At 34.1% G+C, this 20,000-nt stretch overlaps 1 protein-coding gene across 11 annotated transcripts in view; it reads right to left on the bottom strand.

The window, feature by feature from the left end:
* The window catches only part of LOC106877962 (uncharacterized), a 547,541-nt gene that overhangs the window by 100,314 nt on the left and 427,227 nt on the right, over positions 1 to 20,000 (bottom strand). The window contains exon 7 of one of the 11 annotated variants that reach the window (XM_052968240.2): positions 3,193 to 4,395. The exons of the other annotated variants lie outside the window; for them this stretch is intronic. Coding sequence (XP_052824200.1) covers positions 4,378 to 4,395 — 18 coding nt within the window. The 3' untranslated portion in view covers positions 3,193 to 4,377. Of the gene's footprint in view, positions 1 to 3,192; positions 4,396 to 20,000 lie in introns of those variants that run through there. 11 annotated transcript variants of the gene reach the window in all.

The following is a 20,000-nucleotide window of genomic DNA, read 5'->3' as shown; positions in this document are numbered from 1 at the left end:
GAGAGAGAAGGGGGGGGACAAAAAGAGAAAAGACAAGAAAAGACAAACAAATGGGGGTACAGGCAAATAGACACATAGACAGACAGACAGACAGACTAAATGAATAGTAAAAAGTCTTGAGCGAATTGCTTTGAATGAAGCTGTGTAATATTCGCGGAGTAAGCAGTTTGGTCAAAGAATACATCACGAAAACAAAGGCTAAATATTTTCCTTGAATGGCAGTTTGCCAACCAGCGCAATGACTTTGATTACTTCTTTATCTAAAGAGAGTTTGTTGCAGTCTTCATTTGTTCCACCAGCGGGACGATACGTCTGGTACTTCTTTCTTGAAAGTGTAAGCAACCGTTCAGAAGAGAGCGTTGATTGTTGAAACAATAGAATACTGAACAACTAGCTGCGAGGTCAATGGGTCGCATATCGTTATCATAAACAGAAGGACACACACACACACACACACACACACACACACACACGCACACACACACACACAAACACACACACACACACACAAACACACGCATACACGCATGCACGCACGCACGCACGCACGCACGCACGCACGCACGCACGTACGCACATAAGGACATATGTATGTCTCTTCTATTTTTTAATTATTATAAATTTTCCACTGAGGAGGGAGTCGGTTTCCAACAAAGACACAAGGCTCCATCTTTGGGATGTAGTTAACAGACAAATTTACATCTTGAACTTGAGAAAAGTCTCGCATATTTTTACTGTTCCACTCACAGATTGCACTTGTAATGTACGAATCTGCTGGTCGATTTCTCTTTCTGAAAATCCCAGTTTATCCAGATTCTCCTTTAAGCATTTACTAACAAAACCTAGTGCTCCAATTATGTATGTATGTATGTATGTATGTAGGTATGCATGTATGTATGCGTGTATGTATGCATGTATGTATGAATCTGTCTGTCTGTCTATGTATGTATGTATGTATGTGTGAGTCTATGAATGTATCGATGCCTATATTACATAATACTAGAGACGGTACTGGCGTTTCAGCCCATGTAATCCCATGAACTGAATAGTTATAGCTGTCCGCAAGATTAAGGTTTTACTTTCTGAGCAGTGAGACCCACGCAATTCCCCCTGACTTGGACTATTTGCAAGTTTGCTGAAGTTATACACTTCTTGTTTACATCATCTTGTGAGAAAACTTCGGTTTTCTCTCATGTGTTTCTTAAGATGTGTTGGCAGTAATATTCTAGTTCCCAAAAGTACAATATCGATTTCCAATAATTCATAAACTGTATCTAAAGCGAATATATTTGCGGTTGTTGGAGACAAGCTGTAACCCACCGCTATTATGTTTTGGCTGATCATCATTAAAACTTTTCACTCGTCTCTCTCCATGAGGTAAAGACATTCAATCAAATAAACTTTACGTGACAAGTCACAAAATGGCTTTTTTTTTTCATGAATTTTTGATATGAAACAAATATTTAACGAAAAATGTCATGCTGGTGGTAATGAATGAGTTATAAGTAAAGTAGATTAAATGCGGTTTAGTGTTTAGTTTTGTACATTTCAAGTTCTGGTTGAAACCCTACCCCATTTTACTTAGCTTTTAATGTTTGTTTTATGTTATCCCCTGCAGGCTCCAGTGGAGTAGAATTGTGGGACCCAAAGGCCACCAAGTCAAATATTCTATACTTCTACACCTCTGTCTGTTAGAGAACCATGCTATGCATTACAATATTAATTGGTTTGGTATATAAGTCACAATGTTCAAATGCTAGAGTATGTCTGTAGGTGACAGTAGTGATATACAAAAGCATGTTAGTTTTTTTTCCCTCTTCAGCATATGTTTCAGCATGTATAAATCTCAAAATGATTGTAGAAGATGTATAGACTAACGAGCAAATTGACTATTGGTTTTCGGCTCGGCTGATGATAAATTAAGTGAAACTTTCACATATGGGGCTTGATTCAAGTAACTACACACTTCTTTTCCACAAATTAGTTGCCCTTGAGTGTGATTAAAAGAAACAAATGTAAAAACAATTTTTATTGATATTTTATATGCTTTACACTTGATACTTAAACTAAATCGTTATTTATTATTTAGAACGTTTATTTAGTTACTACTGTATATAATGACGTAAATTCCTTTATAATTACTATATAAAAACTAGTTATAATATACAAATTTATGCAAAACATATCGTTCAGTTGGACATTATTGATGGTCCCTTCCTCTTTAATCTCATATAGTCCTCTAAAGAAACTGGTAACATGGGTGAAACAAGGAAAGAGTTGGGATGCTTGAATTATCTGAATTAGCCTTTTTATATTCGGTAAGTTATTTACGATAATGATATTTAAATAAGAAAAAAAAAAAGCTCTAAGGATAGGATGACATTCTTTTGACGTTTTTAGAATGACACAACCTCCAATAGTTGATCTTTCAGAACATACTACAGTTACAAATTTATTTCATTGGTACAGACTAAAATAACAACAGGTCCATCAAGAAGACGCCAACCAGGAATTTACTGCTTATGGAATTTGCAGAGATTCAATAACATTACAACAGGGCCACACACCCACTCATGTATATGTATGTATATATATATATATATATATATATATATATATAACCACTATATATATATATATATATATATATATATATATATATATATATATACACATATATAGTGGTTGTGAAAATATATCTATCTTCCTATCTATACATATATCTACTTACCTGTGTAACTATGCATGTATATCTATAAACAGATATATACAAACATGTATATATATATGTGTGTGTGTGTGTGAGTTTATATATATATATATATATACATATATATATATATATATATATATATATATATATATATATATATATATATATATATATATATATATATATATATATAGGGAGAATTCACAATAAAACAAAAGACGAAGACAAGTGGTGTAGACAACAAGCAGATGTATTAGTTTAACGCTCGAGAAGTAAAAAGGTCTTTAACGTTTCGAGCCTACGCTCTTCCACAGAAAGGAACACAGAAAGAAACAAGGAGAGAAAATAAAGAATGTGTAGTGGCTACATATATATATATATATCTACATACATATTATATATATATATATATATATATATATATATATATATATATATATATATATATATATATATACACACACACAAAATATGGAGGCTCAGTTCACAGGTGATCTAAACGATTACGTACACTAGGTAAGTGCTGTAACAGATTACTAGGGCTCCAAGGTTATAGCCGAGACGGTAGTTATGGAACCATTGCAGATTTCCGATGCAGCGGATATATAATTGTTAAAGAGTAAAACAAACATTAAGGCAAGGCAAACATCTCAATTTGTATACCATATTACCACAGCAAAAAATTTAGAGTCTTACTGTTGTTTCTGGGATATCCCCGAGTATGGGATATCCGTCATCAGAGACAAATAGAGAAAAGCTGAGAAAATGAGAATGGTATATATTAATGAGATCCTTTGTAGATCCATGAGCGTCAGTCCTTAGGATTGCACCTAAGGACTCATGCTCTTGTGGCTATAACTTCGTGAAGTTGAACTATGAACTTTTATGGTTCTCTTTTCTTCTTTCTTTCCATCTCCTTATTCTTTTACTCCCTTCGTCTATGTCATCATCACATTTATATATGCCATTCTCATTTTCTCTATTTGTCTTTGATGACGGAATATCCCATATTCGGGGATATCACAGAAACAGCTGTAAGACTCTGAATTTTTTTTCCAGTAATAATATTGTATACGACTTGAGATGTTTGCCATACCTGAATGTTTGTTGTTCTCTTTAACAATTATATATGTATATATATATATTCACACATTACATATATATTTTGAGTGATTATTTCTATATCGACTTTCGAGACACGTCATTTACAGAAGACATATATTTCTCGATGTTTCTAATGTTACATTCTAAATCTAAACACGCGCGCGCACACACACACACACACACACACACACACAAACACACACAAACACACACATTTATAAAACATATACACAAATATTTGTACATGTGCGCTTAGAAAGGGAGCGAGAGAGGTCTATTAAAGCATCATCTTTAAAGAAAATATTACATCGTTCTCGCATTACGTTTGGAAAGTGAAATATAGAGTTGGATCTAACGATCTTACTATGAGCTTATCTTACACTGATTTCTTCTTTACAGCAATTATTCAAGATTGTGGTTTGATTGAAAAATGTCACATCGTAAAACTCTCACATCAGTAATGAACACAAAGAGACATATTATGATACTCTGGTCACCTTTTAGGTAGAATGTCCCGGACGTCAGACGTCAAGTAATACTTCGCCATTTTGTCTTTTGTTTCAACGACCAGCATCCCACTGAAAAACGCAGTATCAATATTCAACTCGGATGCTAGTATGATATGACTGTAAAGAATTGAGTACATACGTGATACATTAAGAAACACATATATGTAAGAAACACACATATATGTAAGAGACACACATATAGTATTATACATATATACATATATACAGACACATTCACACAAACTTTGCCTTTCTGTTGTACATTGAATACCATCGTTGTATCTAAAAAGAAGCCTATAACCATGTTGTTTACAATACATACAAGTAACTACGTATGTATGTATGCACTCACAAAGTGATATGCATACACTCACATATATTTATATATCTACAATTAGATATATGTCTGTGTGATAGCATTTGAGTAGGTGTCTCTGCCTCAGTGTTGTTTAAGAAATTCGTACAAATGAGAGAGACTTCAGATGATGCATTTGCTAGGATTCCTCGCTCGAAATTTGATAATAAACATTGATCGGCTGAATGAAAATAATGACAATGTTTTTAAATCAATAGAGCTGGACAGCCAACAGACGAACCATATTTGTCACAGTCACCAGTTGAGATTTCATCGATGAATAAAACATTACTATATTGGTTTATTAATCAGCAGACGGTTTAGGGATGAAGGCTGAATAGTTGTCTATTGCTTAATTGTAGAGTTGAAGTTATACCATAGTAAATACCGATGATGGCTTCAATTACTTTAAATTTTCGTAGTTTGTTGTACACGCATCAGATTATGTTTTCTTGCTGGTTCATATACACTGATATTGTGACAGATTAGAGACCCATTTCGTTTCAATACAGTGTGTCTATTCGCCGTCGTTGTTGCCGTTGTTATTGTTGTCATTTAACTCCGGGTTAGCCCTGAGTGATAAATGTATGACAAAAGAAAAAGAAAAAGTTTCCAACCACTATGATTCCTTCCTTTAGTCTTTGTAGTACATTATCTAATTTGTCTTTAAGGAGACGGTATGAAATTCTGGGGAAATTTGACTGCTATAGCTAATAGATCGAGCGACAATACAGAGACTCCCTCGTTGGGTTATACAGTATGTAGTTAAAACATTATCAAATAAAGGTATACTTACAGTAACAGTTTAGAGAAGTCACAAAAATCATAAAGAAATCTTAACTATGATTGTAAAATTCATATCGTTAACCTTTTGTCCCTGACCCGTCCGAGACCGACCTTGCATGTATGATACAAGCTTCTTGTTTTAGAGGGGTCTAAATTAAAAGCTTCCGTCAAAAGGTCATGTTCATTTAGGTTCCAAACACCAGCTTAATAATGGCCAAAGTAAATTTTAAAATTCTTCTTCATTTTAAGAGTTAATTGAATGAATAGATGTGTATGGTAACAGAAGTATAGTAACCAAAGTATCAAGACAACCTCCTGGTAGATTACGTCTCGTTCTGATCTATGTCCATAGAACAGTTCAGCATGAACAGGACAAGGAAACAAGAAGCTCATTAGTATTAAAGCGTTCATGCTGTATACATCGGTCAGTAGTAATTTTATGTACAACTAGTTGTCAGTCAATTCTGAGAGTCAATAAATCTCTTTGGTCAGTATTTAAACTGATTATATCATCTTGGCTATCAGAGTGTTCTCTTCCATAAACTATCAATTTTTTCTATAATTTAGAGTGCAGTTAATCCAAATATATAGTTTAATGAGTGACTTATGAAATATTTATAGCATTTTAGCACATTTTACGTAGGCGCAATAATACAAAAGAGCAATGAAAATCGCAGCAAACAAACTGGTATTGAATCTGTGATATTTGTTTTAGATTTCAGTAATTAAATAATAGTCTGTAGTAAAATCTTCCAATAGTGTGTCTTCCCCCTAACGCTTATATTTCTGTCTATACTTGAACTGACGTAGTAATATAGGTCATGTAGAAATAAAGAAGTCGTATATCCTGTAACGCAAAAAATTATGTTCGGTTTTCAAGAATATATTAATATGTTGTAAAAACCACGATCCTACGACCTCGAGTCCGGTGCCCTAACCACTAGTCCATTGCGCCTCCACTCAGGGCTAGATTATAGACATGAGAAAATTTCAACAGGTATCGTCGTCCGTTTTCTGATTTCTATACATAACATATTATATCTATTTGGATTTTGTAAAAGTAAGACAATTGCAATAAGATATTTTAATTCGCTTTTCAATCAATGAGCACTTCGAAATTCAGCCGTGACTAAAACGTTTGTTTCTTCAGAAATATTTTAACTACCGCCATATTATCTAATGTGTCCTCCTTTATAAGGTAGACGGCGATTTGATTCTACATGTAGTAGAATCACTCAAAACGTAGCAACTCTCATTTTGTATCAACTCAGCATGTTGTAGTTTAGTCCCAGGACAAACTGATTCTGCTGAAATTGGGATTCTATGCTAATCTTGTTGTTTTGGACAATATCTTTCTAGGTCTTTATAATAATCCAATGTGCCATTTCTGACTGTGTTAATATGATAGTTCGTGTTTTGAAGGATATTTATTTGCTATTTTTAGCAGCTCGAACGATCACCTACACAGCGGCTCTCTCGTTGGTTCGTATGTGAAAGAATTATTTCATTTTTTTAAAAAATACTGACTGCAATTGAATTTGATAAAAATAAAACTTAGTTACAATTGTTATTAATTAGAATTATTTTCAGTTATTAACGTACTTATCGCATTTAAAACCACAATATTTGTCTTTAAAAAAAGCGAGATGAATGTAAACAAATAGACTTGGAGAAAACGTTATTTAAATGTGAAAGTTCAATTGCAGAAGGAATTGTTGACATAGTAGTAATGGTAATTTATAAAATTCACATTGCTAAAATATAAATTTAACCGTAATTATAGGGGGACGGGGAGGGGATGAACAACTCAGGTTAGGAACAAAGTCAAAACGCTTATATATTTAATCAAAGAAACATATATTCAATCACAATTATTTTCTGATGACATATAGAATTTGAGCTATTATCATCGAAAGCTGAAGAAGCCGTCTTATTAGGCAAGAGAAAAGAGAAGAATTACGGTTAGATTTACGTAATAACTTCCGTGTATTTCCCGGAAGACAGCTATAAACGTTTAGCGAAGTAGTGAAGTACTTGCAAACATTGATAAGGACAGATTTGTTTCACATTTTCTCAAAATTGCTGCAATCGCCTCAGTATGTCGTTGTTGTTGTTATTAAGCCACAGGTAGGTCCTAAACGAGCAGATTTATGATCAAAGATGTTCCAGCCGTAACTAAAACGTTTATTCTTCTGAAATATTTTATCCGTCCCCACCTTCTCTATTGTGTTCTCTTTTATAAGGAAGAAGTTGATTTGATGCTATATATAGTAGAATCACTAAAAACGTAGCAAGTCTGTCGTTTGCTAGTCAATTCAGTATGTTGTAGTTTAGTCTAACGACAAATTCTGATTGTACCTTCTTATCACAAATATCGTTCCTGTAATACTTATCCTGTATTATATTCAGTGTTTCAAGTATTACATTATCTTGTATGTTTTTCTTTTGTTAAAACGTTATAGGGTTTTGGGATAGATTTAGCCGTTATAAGGACAAGAGCGAGATATATCTGATATATATATATATATATATATATATATATATATATATATATATATATATATATATACAGACAGACAGAGAGAGAGAGAGAGAGAGAGAGAGAGAGAGAGAGAGAGATAGAGAGAGAGAAAGAGAGAGCGCGACATACATTTATACATAATATTCATACATACATGCATACTTATATGTATAAATATATAAATATATTTATACGTACATGTATAAATAAATAAATAAATATATATACATATATATATATATATATATATATATATATATATATATATATATACACACACAACAATGGATGTACACTTTTTGACTTACTCGGATTTTTACGAGCAAGTGAAATACGCATGTAATAGTTCACCATAAAAGTAGTTTTACTCGCATCCGACCTAGAAAATACGTTCGTATTAATAAGCTTCATTCCCATTGACCGACGCAGATCACATGAGGGTAATCGTGGCAGTCTGCTGCTATGAGGTACAGTATACCACGCTATTTATTATAGTAGTTGGAAAGTGCTTTTCTAGGGATCGATCGACTGAAAATGTCATGTGAGAAATGCTCGATTGTGATGGTAGTTGGAAATCACGTCGAAATTTTGTTTGAGAGATATTCGGGTTGTTGTAGTATATGAAGCTTCTCAGAGTAGTAGAGCGTTCAGTTGGTTGAGTCGTTAAAACGTAGAAGAGCTCTGTTGATGATGCTCTAATTTCTGGTAGGGCAGATATGCTATTAGTCTGAGATTTTTCCAAATGGAGCAGGGAAGTAGCGCTTAGAATGCCTCTGAAACGGAATGAGTGCAGGTGTTAATTATAATATCCCTTGAAATTGTTTACACTGGGCACTGAATAGTTCCAGCAGATATCACCGGATAGATAGAAGGCACTCTATATACCAGAGCTTTAGTTGAATCGAATTCCCTCAGCGAACAAACAGCTTGATTTGAGGAGTTGCATGTAGGTATCTGGGACGAAGTGCGTCTATTTACATTTTCCGTTTGTAATGTTTGATGCTAGAATTAATGTTGTATTGGGTATATATATATATATATATATATATATATATATATATATATATATATATATATATATATATATATATATATATATATATATATATATATATATGTGTGTGTGTATATATATATATATATATACACACATCTATCTATCTATCTATCTATCTATCTATCTATCTATCTATCTATCTATCTATCTATCTAAGGTTCTTTTCAAGGCATAAACTCATAAGAAAGGTTTCCGTGATTCTGTGGCATATATATTTCAAGTAACTTGAGCGATCACGTAGGTGGGGACCCATTTGTTGACCCCCTCTGGCATTTTACTACGGATACAGACAAGTATTTATTTAGATAATGTGTTAATACTCCAGAGTAAAATCATATTTGTTACGACTCAGAACTGAACTTGCATTGGCCATCCTTCGCCAGATAATAATGGAGTAATACTTCAGTGAATTTACTGTCAGCCATCGTAAATGTGATATATCGACGTTGACTTGTTTAAGAGCCATCAGCGCAGTTATCCGTAAATCTTTGTAAGCTTGAGAAGTAAAACCGAGTAAACGAGAAAGCGTCTATGTGGTTATTCTATCTGCTAGAAATATCAACCAAATATCACTCATATTACATTCCACCGTGTTAAGTAAGGCAACCACAGATGAGATAATGCAATACTACCTAACTTTGAAATATGGACTGGTCATATCTTGGAATACCTTTGATGGTAGCTTTAGCTCGAATCTAGAGCTAATTACCACCACCACCACCAACACCACCACTACCATGACTCCACCACCACAACAACAACAATAACAACATCCTCACTGCCACGACAGCGATGACGAGGACGACGACGACGACTGTGATCACCACCATCCCCCCCATCATCATCACCACAACAACAGCAACTTCTTGGCTGCTTCCCATGTTAGGCCGGTGGTCCTGAGCTCGTCCAAAATGCTCCGCTTCCATGTCTGCTTCAGGTGTCCTCGCTTCCTCTTCCCCTGCGAGTTCCAGTCAAATGCTTGTCGAGTGACATTTGAGGTTTCTTTCCGCAGTTTGTGCCCGATCCATCTCCATTTCCTTCGTCTAATCTGAACATGTATGGGCTCCTGGTTGGTTCTTTCCCACAGGTCGGTGTTTTGCACTCTGTCGAACCACTTCAGATGGAGGACCTGCCGGAGACATTTGTTGATGACGGTCTAGATCTTCTTGTAGTTGCTGCAGGTGGCTCATATAAAAAAAACCCCACTTGTTACAGAAACCAACAACAGTTCATTTAACATTTCACACTAATTTCATCTTTTGGTAGTCGATAAAAGAAATACCAGTTGTGTAGTGGAGTAGATGTAATAGACTAGCCCCTTCCAACCAAAATTTCAAGATTATTTAAAGTATATTTGCATACATTTTGTCCGATATTTATTAAAGCGGATTTGTGGTTTTGCTGTATCAGCTCTTAGTTTCATTTATGTTGCTGAGTTTTTGTTCTGTTTCTAAACATTGGAAAACTAATATGTTATAACTTCGCTCATTTTATACAACTGGCATGAGATATTGAATTTGCTATTCTGCTATCAACCAAAGACGGGCGTCCATAACTGGGATATTCTCTCATCCGTTTAACATTGGAGGCGAAAGCTTAGTTCACACACACACACATACATACATACATACATACATACATACATACATACATACATACATACATACATATATATGTATATGTATCCTTTATTCTTTTATTCATTTATTTATTTCAGTCATTTGACTGCGACCATGCTGTAGCACCGCCTTTAGCCGAACAATTCGACAGCAAGACTTATACTTAGTAAGCCTATTACTTATTCCATCGGTCTTTTTTGCCGAACCGCTAAGTTACGAGGACGTAAACACACCAACATCGGTTGTCAAGCGATGGTGAGGGTACCAACACAGACAGACCATCATTTACACACACACACACACACACACATTTATACGACGGGCTTCTTTCAGTTTCCGTCTACCAAATTCACTCGCAAGGCTTAGGTCGGCCCGAGACTACAGTAGAAGACACTTGCGCAAGATGCCACGCATTCGGACTGAACCCGGAACCTTGTGGTTGGTAAGCAAGCTACTTATCACACAGCCACTATCTATATATATATATACATACATATACATATAATATATATAAATATACATATATATATATATACATATATATACATATACATATATAGGTACATATATACATATATATATACACACACATTGTAACATTGTCAATTGTAATATTGACTGAAAAGAGGTTGGAGCAGCTTGTTTGAGAGTGATTGCTGGGGAGACTTCTCTCTCATTTGAAATCATGTTAAGAGGTTTCACACTTGAGCGCAACACAGCATGTAAAAGTAATACATGTTGCGTATATTTTGTTTTATATATACGCTTGTTCCTTATCATGATTATTTGTACTGATGAGATCTATTTACAACTACATGATCTTGGATCATATATAAAGTTATATGTTTTGGCTAAAGACGAATTGCAGCACCTGTGAAGTTATCTGTCTATGAGACAACTCTTATTAATTTTTTATTGTAAGCCAACATGGTTGCTTTAGCAGTTAGAAATAACAGGTGAATTAATCTCAAATCGCACAGTGCTGCTTCAAAACGGAAGGACGTGTTAGAGTATTTAGACCGAGGTAGATAATTTTGATCATTTGGTTACCCGATCATTATTGATACGGAGTTAAAAACCACCACCACCACCACCGTCATCACCAAATCCACCACCACCACCATCACCACCACCACCACCACCACCACCACCACCACCGCCACCACCATCATCATCATCATCATCATCATCATCATCATCACCATCATCACCATCACCCAAAACAACAGCAGCTAGCCTTTCACTATACAGTGTGAATATTTCTTTGATTATTCCACTATATCAAATATTATTACATGCCTCATTCCGGTTCTTTCTGATGCTGAACTACACAGAATGTTAGCAGGTATACCACCAGATCTATTGATATTCTTTTTTTCTTTCTAAAATAAACAAATACATTAAGTGTCATTTAATATTCCTTTATGCTTTTTAGTATAGAAAAACATTGAATGAAAATTCCATATAATTCACAGGATTCAGTGAGGCACCACCGAGTATGTCACATTGATGTATTTGCATCAATATTTCACGAAGTGGTAAATCACAGTAGAGAGTATGGACGGTCGAGTCGACAAGGTAGCAAGAGGTTGGTGTTTCGTACTCGGTAGTCTGTACAGCATTGTGTCTAACATCAAGTAACTTAACGAACAAACGGCCAAGTCTAGGGAAGGAACGATTAGAAACTAAGGGAAGGAACGATTAGCCGCCCTAACCAGCAGCAGTTCTGTCGAACAGAGAAATGTTTGGTTAACTTTCTGTGCCATGTTCATCTTCAGTGGACATGGGATAAGGGAATAGGATAAGTCTCTACAGTTTAACTCTGAACTAGAATGATTACATGATGGTCAGTTCTTCACTGGTGTCGTTCAAGCTGCATCGTCAAAGGTTATACACATGATGAACTTGTCCTGAATGTGATATTATAACACTTTAACATGAAATCCACTATGCCACACGAATTAATCTCTGTTCTATGGTATTTCAGCATAATTTTGCCATCTCATTCAATATTCGGTTCTCTCATTAGTATTACATAACACCAACGTAATACAGGAAAGTTATAGTTTACTTCAATATACATTTTCTATATTTCAATATACACTTGGCACTTATAAAAGCAAAGAAAAGTAAAATCGCAATATTGAATTTAAAACATAACGTAAAGGATTTATTTGGTCGAATTTTGCTTTTAATTGAAATGATCTGGAGAAAAAAATCCGAGTCTGTCGTATTCAGAGCCCCTCTCCTGGAACTAGTTATATGGATTTTGTTTGTTTCTCTTGAATAGTTGCTTATTCCTGTTGCAAGCTGGATGTTACAGGAATAAGCATGAACAGGAAGGGAATCCCAGAGAGACTACGTTGTAGGTTGGACGATCTTGGTATAGTGATAATTGCGGCACTTGCGAGTAGAGGTGGCCCAATACCAACCAGCGTCCTGGAGCAGATGTCATAGTAGTTACGGTAGAAAAGGCTAAGAGAGAGGAAACAGCATATATATATATATATATATATATATATATATATATGGATCAGAGATTCAGTGTCTTGTGAACTAAAGAATTCTTTGCTCCTGAAGAGGAATTAGTCTTTGCTAAGTTGAAGTAGTCTTCACTAACAATAATGAAGCCTAGCATTGGTGACAACCGATACGGTTCTAGTTGGGTACTGCTCATATCCTGTTTGCGGGTGGTGGGCGAAAGGATTTTTTTGAGATGTTCTATGATTGTATGTTTATAATGCTGAAGTTGAGAAGAGAGTTGTGTCTCCATTAGAGAGATATTTTTTGAGATCTCTGCTCAGTTCCAATTTGGCTTGATGGCTTGAGGTGTGTAAGTTGCATCCCGATGAAATTTAGGACTTGAAACTTAGAGAGGGAATGATAGATATAATTTTCTTAAGGCTTTTATTGATGTATTAGAAGGTTAATGTGGAAAGAAAAATTGCCAAAGATCGGGCGAACCAGAGTTGATAAAAATATGTCAGAGAGAGTATTATCAGTAGAAGGCGCATTGGAGCGATCTAAAATAAAGCCACTGATTCAAAGGACATGAAAAAAATTGAGCCCAAATTCGGAAAATTTCCCTTGGAGATCTGTGGGCCCATTTTACGTGCTACTATATTTATGTCCGTTCCGAGCCATCCTAACAAAACGAACATCAATCATATATACTAGAGTCTCGAAAAATTAGAGTTAAGCTTTCAGTGAGCCATTTTTATCACTTGGATTCGATTTTGAGTACAACCAACATAGAGGTCATATGACTCTCGTACACGAAATATTGAAATATTCCCACTTGTTTATAAACATGTGTCCATTTAGGAGAATATATATACACATATATGCAATTTCATATAGATAGATATTATCTTTGAACCATTATATTATCTAAAAGATTAAAATTATGTCTAGTCAATTTCTAGTTAAGGAGGGGAGACTATATGTAGTTGCTCGTTCTGATTAAAATTGACATCAGATCTGATTAAATCAGGCTTTACTGTCTTAAGCGAAGAACACATTATATGATGTAGTCTAGGGTGCGGAAAGGCGAGAAAAGGAAACGTTCTTATCCTGAGTAGAATGCTTACGACCATATGTCACCTTGATGAAGGCTGACTCGTGGATGAACAGGAAGAAACATATAGCTTAGTATACAATCCCTGTATCAGAGGTACCTATACACACACACACACGCGCGCGCGCACACACACACACACACACACACACACATATATATATACAGGGATTGTATATTAATCTATATATATATAAGTGTCAAGATCAACCCATGGGCATCTCGAAACCGCAGAACGTCAGTGGAGCATGTGTCACGGTGTATCGATGAGATCTGCCGAGCTGAGGCATTGGTTTCGATGACCCGATAAGTGAAGAGATGGCTGCGTGGGTTTCCGGCCCGACATCCGAAACTCAGAGTTTTATCATGGCTACCGAAAATTTGTCACATATTATATATACAGATATATATGTACATATATACATATATATATGTATATATATATATATATATATATATATATATATATATATATATATATATATATATATATATATATTTATAATAATACAAATGATATATGTATATATGTATGTATATGTATGTATGTATGCATGCATGTATGTATGTATGTATATATGTGTGTATGTATGTATGTATGTATGTATATGTATCTACATATATGTATGCACTCACAAGCATATGAATATAAGCACTGACATGCAAAAATAGATGTTCACATACATGTTATGTGTATGTCTATATACGTAGATAGATAGCACACACACACATACACATATATGTATGTATATATACATATGCGTATGTGTGTAAATATATGTATACATACATAACTGGCACTCCATGACGACGAGGCTTCCGGTTGATCCGATCAACGGAACAACCTGCTCGTACAATTAACGTGCAGGTGGCTGTGCACTGTACATTTATCCTTTACCTTAAACGTAGTCCTCAGGGTGATTCTGTATGATACAGAATGTGATGAGGCTGGCCCTTCGAATTACAGGAACAGCTCATTTCATCAGTGAAACATTGGGAAATTAAGTGTCTTGCTAAAGGACACAACGCACGGCTGGGAATCGAACTCACTACCTTATGATCGTGAGCCGAATATTTCCAACCACTAATCCACGCGCCTTCACTATACATAAATATAGTCATACGTACATGTACACAAACACACACACATTCATTTATTCATACATACATACATACATATATAAATGCATAGATACATACACACGTACATGGATGCATACGTACGTACATACATACATACATACATACATACATGCATACATACACACATACATACATACATACATTTTTGTTTGACATTCCGTCGATTACGACGACGAGGGTTCCAGTTGATCCGATCAACGGAACAGCCTGCTCATGTGAATTAACGTGCAAATGGCTGAGTACTCCACAGACACGTGTACCCTTAACGTAGTTCTCGGGGATATTCAGCGTGACACAGTGTGACAAGGCTGGCCCCTTTGAAATACAGGTACAACAGAAACAGGAAGATAGAGTGAAAGAAAGTTGTGGTGAAAGAGTACAGCAGGGTTCGCCACCACCCCCGACCGGAGCCTCGTGGAGCTTTATGTGTTTTCGCTCAATAAACACTCATAACGCCCGGTCTGGGAATCGAAATCGCAGTCCTACGACCGCGAGTCCGCTGCCCTAACCACTGGGCCATTGCGCCTCCACATGCATACATACGTACATGCATACATACATACATACATACATACATACATACATACATACATACATAACGTGCATGTATATAACTGTATTATTCTAAAACTATTTTCTCCAGCTAAAGTTTGCCCGTTAGAAGGGAATATACCAATTAATTAATATTATTTAATTATTTCTCACATTATTTTTAAATTTAAAAGAAATATATTTAAAATAACGTTTTGAATGTCACTTAGACTTAGTTAAAATATAACGCAAAGCTGTTGTTTTTAAACCATTAATCACGTTTTACTGGGTTTTTACTCATAATCAAAAGGTTTTCAATCATGGCCTCCTTTATTTCCATCGATCCCTGCATATGTAGAAATTACATCAATACCAGTGATTCCCAACCTGTGGTCTACAGACTCCTAGTGGTCTACAAAGGTATTACTGGGGGAGGGGGTCTGTGAAATGGATTGAAAATTTCATGGATATACATACATACGTACATACATACATACATGATGGCTGCCCCCTCCTTATCGAGGCCATAATATATACATATATATATATATATATATATATATACATAAGGATTAGCATATTAAAAGGGGTACGTGGGGAAACTCATTTAAATAAAAGGAGTTCTTGGTTGTGAAAGGGTTGGGAACCACTGGTCTGTACCTCTAGCAATTTCTAACTGATAAAGGGACGATATAGGGGCACCCACAGATTAACGATTAAACGTTGATTCATTAGAAAAGTAAAAACGTCTAATAATTGAACTGAAATAAGTTGGTGATGAACATATTAACGAATATACACATGCGTGCATATAAACATACATACATAGAAACATACATACATTCATACATACAAAAAAGCATTCATACATACATTAATACATACGAATATACGTACATACAAACATACATACGTTTCTGCATATATACATACATATATACGAACACACACACACACACACACACACACACACACACACACACACACACACACACACACACACACTCACATTATTACAAAGAAATATAATGACACTTGTAAAGATCTAAATTACGAATTTATGTGTATAAACATACGTATTTACATATAGGTATATATATATATATATATATATATATATATATATATATATATATATATATATATATATATATATATATATATACCTATATATATATATATATATATATATATATATATATATACACATATATATATATATACCTATATATATATATATATATATATATATATATATATATATATATATATATATATATATATATATATATACCTATATATATATATCTACCTATCTTTCTTTCTTTCCCTCGTCTCTCTTTGACTCTCTCATATCTCTCTCCCTCTCTCTCTTGTTGATAGATATTTACGCATATATATATATGTATATATATATATATATATATATATATATATATATATATATATATATATATGTGTGTGTGTATAGATACAGTTGTGTAGCTATATCTATATAAATATGAATCTACGTGAATTTCTATATGCTTACACGTATGCATATGTGTGTATACACGCACAAACACGCACACACACACATATATACAAACAACTATATATATATATATATATATATATATATATATATAAAATCATATAATTATGTATATATGTATATATATATGTATGTGTGCGTGTCCGTGTCTGCGTATGTGTATATATATATATATATATATATATGTGTATACATATATAAATACATATGTAAACTGATTCATGGAGTTGCTACAATATGATCATCGTTCATATCTAGTACACACGGTGCAATGTGTGCGTCTATTAATGAATGGTTGTGTACTTGTATAGATGAATGAATGAATTAAGGCAGGAAATATTTACAATCACACTTGTATAGCACGTATGTATACATACATATGCACATATAATAAGAATATATATTCATGTATACATTCATGCAAACACACGCACATACATACGTATATACATACATACATACGTACGTATATATATATACACATATATATATGTGTGTTTGTGCATATATATATATATATATATATATATATATATATATATATATATATATATATATATATGTAACCTGATAGATATTTTTGCACAAATATGTGTGTGTATGTGTGTGTGTGTGTGCATATATATGTATAAATACATATATGTATATACTACACGCACACGTTGACATGCTATTGGAGGCATCCTGTATAAATACTTATATACATATATATCCATATATATCCATATATCCCTATGTATTTATAATCAGATATTAATGTTCAAATTTGTATGTATGTAAGTATGTATGCATGTATGTATGTATGTATGCATGTATGCATGTATGTATGTATGCATGTATGTATGTATGTTTGTATGTATGTATGTATGTATGTGTATGTATATATGTTTGTATGCATGTATGTATGCATCTATATATAAGTATATATGTATATATACATATATATATATGTATATAGATATATGTGTGTATATTTACGTATCTATGTGTATATGTAAATATTTGTGCACATATTTGTATATATAGATATGTATTTATATGTGCACGCACACACATATATATATGTATATACACACATACACACATATATATATATATATACATACACATATATATATATACACATACGTACATATACATATATACATATATATATATTTATATATATATATATATATATATATATATATATATATATATATATATATATACATGCACACACAGATACACATATGTATGTATAAATATATGTGCATGTATATATGCTAGCATTTTATTTGTAACAATGCATCCATTCGGCAGCACGTGCCACAGTGCATTTCATTCATCCCTCCACCGACCTCACACTCGCATCCTCTGTCTTTCTTTCTTCACCTCTCTGTCTGTGTCTGTGTGTCACTGTGTCTGGCCGACTTTTTCGTCTCCCCCGTCTCTCTCTCTCTCTCTCTCTCTCTCTCTCTATATATATATATATATATATAAGTATTTGCATACATAACCGTGCAAAGGCACATACATATACACATACATACAAACATACATATACAAACAAACAAACATGTAGGAATATATATATACATACGTCATATACATAATATATTAGACCACGCCTGAATAAATAACAATCGAAAGTATGTCCCCTCTGTACTTTAAATGTAATAAAACGCATAGCTAAACACACACTCGCCCACTGACTTACACACACACACATAAACGTGTTCAATATCCACCTCCCACTACATATATATACGAATACGCACGCATACACATAGATATGCTCCGACATACATGTGCGCACATGCATATTAACACACACAAACACGCAATCATACACAAAACACTAGGACTTGACGACGACGACGACGACGACGACGACGACGACGACGAAATCGGTGATAACCACCACCACTACTACTACCACTACCACGAACAAAACCTACATACACCCACGCAAGCACAAAACAAGCGCAAACACGCAAACTTACACACAAACACATATACATTTAACAAGCACACATATGCAATAACATACGCAGACAAAGAAACCCACACACTCACACACGCACAACTACACACAAATATATATAACAAACACACACACACACACACACACACACACACATCACACAAACACACAGACACACAAACACACATATACATATAACTAAACCAACAAATTGAACAGGCAAATCACAGATACGGTAGTTTTCATAATTTATTTGAGTTTCTCCTTGATATCACGAGGATGGATTGATATATCGTGTGATGTGTAAACCAGTCCGATTGGACAATATGTTCAAACTGGGCTGTAACTCGTCTAATAATTCGATATATTACGATGGACATAATAGCGATTAGGTCTACGATTTCTGTGTTTTTTTTTTATTCTTTTCGTATGCAGTTTTTTGTTTTAGTTTCATTTTCTTTATCTGTTAATAGTATTTTTTTTTAATTATCTTTTTTTTTGCATTGTTTTGCTGTTACCTCAATTTCTCTTTGACTATCGTAATTAAAAAAACAAAACCCAAATGTTCAGTGTGTGTGTGTGTGT

Source organism: Octopus bimaculoides, chromosome 5, assembly GCF_046866305.1.
Source record: "Octopus bimaculoides isolate indiv1 chromosome 5, ASM4686630v1, whole genome shotgun sequence".
Lineage (NCBI taxonomy): Eukaryota > Metazoa > Mollusca > Cephalopoda > Octopoda > Octopodidae > Octopus > Octopus bimaculoides.
This window is presented reverse-complemented; position numbering and strand designations above follow the sequence as displayed.